At 42.1% G+C, this 9509-nt stretch overlaps 1 protein-coding gene across 1 annotated transcript; it reads right to left on the minus strand.

Moving 5' to 3' along the window:
- Window positions 1-6015: 6015 nt before the first annotated feature.
- On the minus strand, window positions 6016-8259 carry tpbgb (trophoblast glycoprotein b). The gene has a single exon (XM_040116758.1). The coding sequence runs from the start codon at window positions 7743-7745 to the stop codon at window positions 6606-6608; it is 1140 nt and encodes a 379-aa protein (XP_039972692.1). The 5' UTR covers window positions 7746-8259; the 3' UTR covers window positions 6016-6605.
- Window positions 8260-9509: the final 1250 nt, after the last annotated feature.

The raw sequence follows: 9509 nt of genomic DNA on the forward strand, positions 1-9509 counted from the left end.
AACTAAGTACATTTTGTAGAAAGATTGTTTCCTGAAGTGTTATTTACTGGGTCAAGATTGACCTTGGAGCGTCAAGTCAAATAATTAAAAATGTAATGTACTTGGAATCTTTCACAGGGAATCAATATAATACATTATCAAACCCAAAAATTCAGTGCCACGTCTATTTTAATCTTCACACCAGTGCATATGGCATCTATCACTTCAGTCAAACTATATTCAATAAACTCTAACATTTCTCAGATAAGTCATTAGAGGAAAGAGTGGTTAAAATAGCAGCAGTATATTTCATTTTTAAATACACTATGTTGAACATCAGATTACAGAAAGCGCTCACAAATAGCACACATTCATTTTTGCATCTTTGATCATAAATAAACTCAATATAATAATGGTGAAAATTATAAAATATACGTAGCTTAAATGACTTGTTAGGATTGTGGTTATGCAGCTGATTGAAGGGCTGTAGATATCCTGGCTTCACATATTGAGTATTAAAGTGATTAAAGGTATGTAATCTGTGTTCAAGAATTGTAAATAGAGCCAAAATGGCAACAGTCTGACCTGTTCACCCTTAGCCGTGTTGATTTAATAATAATCCAGTATAAACACATAGATACCAGAGCAGTAACATGCTTCCGTTAGCTCAAGGTTGAAGGTGTTATCTGGTCCAGATCAGGTTTCTAGGTTTACTGAATCCAAAAAGAGAGTCGCAGTTAATCTCTAATGATTTAACAGTATCCCTTTCTCTTCTACATAAACATAGCATATCATATTGTAATTAATTGGTACATTCTTGATCCAGCATCGGTCTGCTAGGACAGTGATGCTCACCAGACAGCCACTGTCTTCTGATCTTTTCTTCTATTTTTACTCTGATTAACTGATAAAATATGACCAAAAACACACATTACATTAATATTTTGACATAAACCACTGAGACTAAAGACAAAACTGGCTGCATTTTCATTCCTGTCTAGCATATAACCAAAGATGATTGGATGTAAAAAGCTAAAAACACACAATATTCTCAGCTCTGTTGTGATATCAGCTCAAATTTAATAAGCAAATTAGTTTAAAATCACTTTCTGTTTCAGAGTTCACACAAAAAGAGAGCTTCATGGCTGATCCCAGCATCAGACGCACGGGTTTAAAAATGCAGTGGAAAGGCTGTCCTTGTCCCTTGTGTTACAGACATTACAAAAAGCAGGCTGGGTTTCAAGTTTGAGTACACACAAAATGTATTCGAGGAGAACACCATCTCCTTTTGCAACTGGCTCATTGATCAGCTATGATATTGATTGCTGAGAAATCAACACAAAAATTCTCCATGTGTGCCTGACGGATTTAGTTGCAGTACTTGGAGGTAACACTGAGCACTGCAACAGCATCTACTACGCTGAGTGAAGACTGAAGTCATGAGAGGATGTGGGGGTTTATCATACAGTCTGACCACTAGATTCATAAAACTGAAATATGAAACACTGTTACCGGAACAGCTTTGATGATTTGTGGCGTGATCAAAAACAAATTTATCTGCGCTCAGTGATTTTTACAGATCATATGACATATGCTATGTTGCATTAGGATTTTGTGCAAATTTCTAAATTACCACACAAGACCATACTTGATTATTTAGCTTTGCAGCTGCGATAAATTCAAATTTTCTCACTGTGAACATCGAGCATGTACCGTAGCGTGTGATCTACCAGGGTTAGACATGAATTTTGTGTCCAATACCAAGAAATGTTGAGCGTCAGGAATTGTTTCGGAAGAAAATCTTATGCAAATGACATATGTCATCTTTTTGAAATTATTATATGCATTCTCTGAAGTCTTCTAAGACTAAAGGTCTTCCAGGAAAGGTCAGTATATTATTAACATTTTACATCCTCAACTATCATGCAGTTACTCAACATTATGTAAAAAACAAAGTAGTAACCTCAGCTGACCCTCAGTGCCGGCAATTCTACACATAAAGGTCATTCTCAGTATGTATTTTGACATTTTACATGTGTCACATTGAGCTCCTTCTTTTTTTTTTTGCTTTGTACAAATTTAGCAAGTAAAACCAACATATATCTTAGCCTGAGCTGCATTCGCCTCCTCATCTCTCCCATCTCTGCATTTCCCCAGTATCTGTCCCTCAAGCACATGTGGCAGATGCTGCATGACCGAGCTCGCTCAGAGAGGCCGCAGCGCTGTCAGCTCAGATCTGTCTTCGTTTAGGAGGGCGCTTGTTCATTAAGTCCAACATGGCTCAACAGGAGGCAGGCTTCCACAACATGCTCATGTACGGCATCATAAATCCAAATTAGAGAGGACGCGGAATCTCATGTGGAGGGAGGTTGCTGTGGGAGTGATTGAAGCAGCAATAACAAATAGTCCAGGCCATCGATACCTGACATACAGATAAAGAGCTGACATAGCCACTATACCCTACAGATCACGAGTAATTGTGGCATACCAGCTAGATTAAGGGAATGTCTGTTTCTTTGTTAAAAATCTTGCATAGCCTGATTTTTTTCTGAAGGGAAAGGTCAGTGGCAACTTGCCAGGTGTTCGTGGAGCAGCAGACCAGTGCGGTGCGCTGAATGTAATTACGGCACTCTGGCAATCTGATAACCTGCCAGTCTGTCTCTCAGCACTAGGAAAGTGCAGTGGCATATTAAATGTGGCTCAACAAACATGGTTTTGAGCGGGGAACGCTGTCTGTATGTGTGTGCAGTATAATGGGGTGCAGGTTTTGAAGGCCAATTTGTTTTTCGACTGTGGGGTTGTGATTTTTCAGGTCTTTTACATTCGATAAATTCCATCCGAAATAGTTTCAAATATTCTGTTAGACCACCATGTTTCGTAATTAAAGGAAAGGTTCCAATTTTTTTAAGTCTATATTAATATAATACTCCCATGTCAATATTGGCTGCAGCTTTGCTAGATGAACAGTGATATGTTTCTGGCTGGAGCTAAGATGAGGCTTCAGCAGTCTGACTTCGCCAAATAAAGTCAGGCTCTTCAAAGTTACAATTTTTTTAGTACCGGATTACCTCTTTGTGTTTTTCCTGGACATGTCAGTGGAGGGATAGTGAAAGAAAGATGAAATTTTATACTAATAAAACTAATAAGAAAATTTTAGAACATAACCACTTGATGTATCTGACTCAGACTGCTGAAACTGCTCATTTCTAAATTTGGTGGAACCTTAAAATGCATTTTATTTGAAGAGGTGGACTGTTGATTTTGACCCTGGTCTCTTTCAAACAAAGTAATGCTAAGAAGGAACCTTTTCATGGCCTTTGTGAACAGGAGGAATTATTCCAGTGATTAATAACTCTCAGTAATTATATTAAGATAGACCTGAAAAAGTCTGAACCTATCCTTTAAACCCAATTAAAATAGCTAATTCATGCATATTCTGTAAAGTCAAATTAGGAAGTCACCAATCGATTAGTAGGATTTCCTATATCAGTTAGTTATACAGTGAAAAAAAATGACCCTCAGTATGTAATTTCTATCTTCTTAGAGCTGAATGACAAAATCTGATTTAAGGGAAAATCAAAATCAACTTCACATTTCTACACACAAAGGCATTTTTCTTTACCTAGTTGAGGGACCATTCAGACAAGAGACAACAAGAGGGTATCCGTGGAATAAAGACAATGTCTCTGTCAGTAGTAGTTGGGTCTCAATAGGTCAGATAAAACAACAAAGTGGAGGAGACAAAACATTGTTGACTATCTGAATCTCAGAGCTCCCAGTATCTGCAACAAAGAACAAATATCCGTCCTGCTGCTGTCTGGAAATGAGCTTTAGGCGACGGCTCTAACAGACAGCTGAAAGAGTCCAGGGAGCTGCCAGAGACACACTGCTGCCTCTCTGGACCTCAGCTGACACCGTAAGTCAATGACTGGCTATTTAGATGTCCAAGCTGTTTGGAGACTAGTGTTAACAAGCACAAAGGGGCCACTGAGTGAGCCAGAAAAGGTGTTGTCTTGCTTTGAGAACAGAGCGCACTCCCTTCACTCATCTGTTTTATTCTTCTTCCCCTTCAACTATTCACTCTCTCACCTGCTATTTTTTTTTTTTTTTCTCCACTGTAATTACACTTGCTCTGCCAAGCGTACCTTGAGGCGTGGCTGGGCAAAATCACTCGTTAATATGAATCTGCAGAGTGTGTGTGAGAAGGAGGACTATTCACTGATGGTCTCTGTGGAAACATTAGGTTGTAAGCAGCCTGCACCTGTATGTCCCTTCTGGGACAAACAGGTGAGGAGCCTTACTTTGGGGAATCGTGTGTGTGTGTGTGTGTGTGTGTGTGTGTGTGTGTGTGTGTGTGTGTGTGTGTGCGCGCGCGCGCATATGAAGTGAGACCATCTATTTTCAAAATGAACCTGTAACAATTACAAATCTATAGTGAGGAAACAAGCGCTTGTAACTACCAGCCTTTTGTCTTGGGATTATTTAACCAGCTGAAATTAGAGGACCAGAAATGAAGGTGTGATCATCAGAATAAAAGCCTGAGCAACACACTTTAAAGCCAATGTGACATGTAGACCTATTAAACATGCAACATATTAAAGATAACTCCACATTCCTTCATTTCTCAGAGTTTGGCAATGCTGTTTTTGAACAAATGTCTCCCGGACAAAGAGATTTTCAGGCAGGAAGTGTGAAACTAAAGGTGTGACGACACGTCTTCAGCCCACAGAGACAGTTAAGTGGCTGCTGTGTTTGTCAGGAGACATACAGAGCATTAAAACCAGCCAGAGCACCAGACCGGACAGATAGTGTTACACTTTGCTTCCCTTTCTGATGTCAAACGAGCGTAATCAGACACATCCAGAGAAAATCGGAATTATGGCAGCTGCTGATGACAAAAATGAATTTCATATTGAAATACAAAGACGTGTCAGATATGACAGACCATGCTTCTTCTAGATACAGGGCTGGCAAAAACTGTGAGGGAAATCTATGCACAAGCCACGCTGATTTGTCCTACAAATTACATGTAGCTGTAGGCAACGTGAGGCCAGTTGTTAGGGATGTTGTGTGTTTGTGTGTGCGAGAGGAGGAGATGGAGGGAGAGGGAAATTATTATCTCTGGGTGCTCTTCAAAGGGCCAAGGAAGGTCACAGTCATTCTTGTGTGCAGACTTCATTAAATTTAGACTGCTTGACATCAACATGCATAGTATACTCTTCAAAGGAATACCACTCATTAACTATTAATCCATACCATACTGGACGGCATGAAAAATAGCAGTTGACTGTTGGGTATAAACAGTAATAGATCACACTCTTTTTTTTTTTTTCCCAAGGATGCAAGTTCCCCTAAAACAGGGTTACATGAAGAGTAAAGCTGCTTGAGCTCATTTCCATAATACCCCTGTGTGCCCCATGAGAATCTTGGGTTCAGTTTGATTTCATTTGCATGTGCCACAAAGCAGCATATACCGTCTTTTCTGGTTTTTGCAGCTGGGGTGTACCGAAATGCTTGCAGCACTCGCTGGAGGCTATCGGTAGAGCCAGGGAGATGTCAAACCTGCCCGCTGGCTGCAGCTCACAGACATTATTTTGGGGAATTTCCTGCGGAGCCAGGGATTTTTATCAGATTCTCAGCAGGAAGCAAATTGGACGAGATAACAGTTAGCTACTCTCATCACCTACAGACCTAGAGATAGATGCTCATTTAAATTCAGACAGTATGTCCTCTATTCAACTTCTCAATCAGAATTTCTTTCCCACTGCAGCAACTCACTAAAATAGCACTTACACTTTTGCAGTGGAGATAGTATAAATGTCTGCAACGTGGCAAAAGTGCAGACATTTCACACATTGTTGAACAACTGGCGCAAGATATAGTGTTTGTCATATGGTTAAGCTAGCCGTGGCACAGCCTCAGGAATGAGTGTGCATGCATTTGTGTGTGTGTGCGTGTGTGTGTGGCCCTGAACTCCTGCTTCAAAGCCTTTGAATCACATTCCTCAGTCTTAAGATTAAAGGCCCTTAGTCGAGGTGGATACCATCTGAGGCATTTTATTTAGCTGAATATCTTCACAGAATAAAAGAGCAATCACATTCATCTACTAAATCCAAAAACGATGCAATTTGCACTATAATCATTAAAAAAAAAAAAGGCATACTGTATATCACAAATTCACATATTAAAAGAACAAACTTATAAACAAGCACTATAGCATTTCTCTGCAGCAGAAGCATAATGAGAAGGATGCAATGACCAGCGGTATGTGTTTTTGCCAGATACTCTTTCACTCAAAAGTCAATGTACTCCATTCGTTTATCCTTTAGGAAAAGTAAAAATAGAACATATCACTCTTTGCAACTCTCCAAAAGAAAAACCCTTTGCCATGATTCATTGTCCATGCAATGTTACACGGAGGAAAGGCAGTTGACAACACAGCTGCCAGGTACTTGTACAGGACATACGGCAGTTGTTGAATGGCGGCTGTGAGAGTAGGAGTAATGACAGATGCAAAATCTGAGTAGCATCACGGGGGAAAGGGGGGAGGGGAGGAAGACTTTCATGCAAATCTTAATAGTGTAAGTCATTTCATATCTCACTGCGGGGCCCCAGACAGTGTCCCATCACACGTCCGAATTGATGCTTAGGTTGGCCAAACGTGGGTCAGAGTTTATCTCATATCTGTAATGGTACCCCTCCATGTGGTCCCGACAAGCGTCCCGGATGTTGTACATCCACCGCTTGATGCCTTTTCTGTTCAGGTAGAGCACCAGCAGGAATATGACGCCGATCAGTGCCAGCACCAGCCCCAGGAAAACATAGGAAGTCTCCAGCACACCCTCCATGTTGCTCGAACATTTCAGCTGTGACAGCTCAACCTGCAGGAATGGCTGGCGTCTTAGGGCCTCAGGGTCTGCGCAGGTCAGGTTCTGCATGTCGACGACCTGAGTGGAGTTTTTCAGCCACAACAACATCTCCTCGATGAAACAGTCGCAGCGCCAGGGGTTCCCCGCCAGCCAGATGTGGAGACCAGGCTTGCGGCTGAACTCGGCCAGGGTGGTGGTTGGCAGATACCGCAGGCTGTTGTCCCTCAGGTCAAGGTCACGCAGTGGGGGCACCTTAAGCGTCCCGTTCTGGATGGAGATGATGGAGCTGTTCTGCAGGCTGAGGTTGACCAGGTTGGAGAGACTCGTGAATATGTCGTCCGGAAGAATCAGAAGGTCATTGTTGGACAGGTCCAAGACTGTCAGCGTGAGGAGGTTGCCACTCTGTAGGACACTTTGGACCACGTCCATGGAGGAATGATTGTGAAAAGACCTACTGAGGTTCAAGACCTGCAGTTTATTATCATCAGGGAAAGCTCTCTCACTGAAAGTCTGGATTTTGTTGTTGCTCAGGTCCAGCCGCACAAGGTTTGGCAAGTTGTCAAATACCATTGCACCCACAGACTCCAGCTCATTCCCACTGAGATAGAGATCTGTTAACATGTCCAGGCCGGTTGGGAAAGAGTCCACACTAATACGGGAAATGTTGTTTCCTGTGACAAACAGAATTTTGGTATTGGTCGGTAAAGAATGCGGAATCGCGTCCAAGTCCTGGTTTTGGCATTTCACAGTTTGTGAGGAGCACAAGCATCTGTCCGGACAGCCGTGACAGGACAGTGCGACTGCGAGCAGGAAAAGTACGTGCATCATACCGGACTTCTGTGCTCTCCCTCGGATTTCTCCGCGCTCACATCCGCACGACTTGCTCAGCAGGCGCATCTCGGATTTGATCGATGTGTCTGCGCGGAGCGTGCGTGGAGATCGCTTCACAACAATCCCGCTCAGTCACCGCCTTGTTCCTCCGCGGGGAGCGAGGGAAAGTTTCTCAACTGTGTCTCCCTCCCTTGTCCTCTCGAAATCTGCTCCCAGTTCCAACCCAGCCTCCATATAACTACCCCCAAACCATCCTTGTGTAGGATAAGCCTACATTGCCATGAGGATAAAGGCGCCGCGGACGAAGCTCGCAAACTTCTAGGATATTGTCTTCCTTTTGTTTTCCGAGAAACTCGGGTTTTTAAGAATATAACAGCTACGCGATATGTTTTTCCAGCCCCGGCAAAACAAAACAAACAAAAGAAAAGAAAAGAAAAGAAAAGAAAAAGAAAATCGAGTGCGATGCAGAAGTGAAAGCCGGCAGATATAACTTACTCGGGCTACTGGTTCTGAAACAGACAATGCTCCTTGTCTCCCAAAGGTGCCTTATGTTACATGCGCACTTCCAGCTTGCCGCTCTTCAAATCGTTGGGAGCCTGGAGGGAGAGACCAAACACAGCGGCACAGTGCGGATCACTGGCAGGAGGGAGCGTACCATTATTCAGCAAAAGGGGGGTGAGCAGAAACCTCACACAAGTTTCATTCAGACCAGTTTCAGTTGTCCAACTAGTTAGGAAATGACCTGTAAGTATACTGGTGCAAAGAGACTAGGGGTCCAGGGACCTCTGTCCCCGAGGAAGCCCCAGAGACGTGCCAAACCAAACTGAGGAATAATTGTGTCCAAGATGAGGCTGCAGTCCATATTACACTATGTGCTGAAACACATGTTATCTGAGACGTTTACACAGACGTGATGAAAATTGTGGCATGCCATACTAAATCATAACCAGGCGCAAACGTATTTTCAGATGCTACCCCTCGGAACTGAAGATCTTCAGGGGTGCTTGGTGGAGGAATGGCACCACATTTAGGGAGATGGGGGGGGGGGGGGGATTCCTGTGGTAAGGTAGTTCGATCAATAGGCCCTTTATGAGATTTGATATTCAGTCCAGTTCAACACAAGTTATAGTCTCAGTGGAAAACACACGTATAGCCTAAAGAGACGGAGAAGCCAAAGGAAAACTGGTAAAAAAAACATGTTAATCATTTGATTAACTGATAATGTAACTTCACTGTACCCATTATTTACTATTATTTGTAAAAAAGCCACAATCCCTTTTAAGATCCTTGAGTCTCCAAACCGTACCCAATGAAGGCAAGGGGGAGAAAGACTTGACTTGTATGTCAATGCAATACAGAACCACATGGACAACAAACTCAAAATAATAGCAGAGAAAATAGGACTGGTGATATTTTTGGCTGAAGGTGTCTGGCTCAGATTCTTTTAAACACATATCTCAACATTTCAAAAGGTCATTATCCTTTTGTAAAATTTCATTTCATTTGAAATACTCACCTCTGATGAAATTAACTTTTCTTCGGGAATAATTCATAAATAGTGACTATTCTGCTTGAACATACTTTTTCATATGTGGTTTTGAAAATGTGTGGTTGAATGCCAATAATGATGTGTCCCTCAAACTTGGGCCCATTGACGTCAAAGATTCCTTGGAAAAGGGTTACGAAAGATCCTCAGCAAAACTAGGAAAGAGTCATTCCACTTACTTTTGCCCACAAGTAATAACACCAATAAAAGATGGAAATATAAATATTTTGAACACATTCTCTTCAGTGTTGTCTCTGGACTTAACAAAATCTTCACAGGTTTTG

Source organism: Xiphias gladius, chromosome 22 (genome assembly GCF_016859285.1).
Source record: "Xiphias gladius isolate SHS-SW01 ecotype Sanya breed wild chromosome 22, ASM1685928v1, whole genome shotgun sequence".
Classification (NCBI taxonomy): Eukaryota; Metazoa; Chordata; class Actinopteri; order Istiophoriformes; family Xiphiidae; genus Xiphias; species Xiphias gladius.

Bases quoted from the DNA above. Each gene is read 5' to 3' on its own strand.
- tpbgb (XM_040116758.1), bottom strand. From the start codon at position 7,745: ATGCGCCTGCTGAGCAAGTCGTGCGGATGTGAGCGCGGAGAAATCCGA.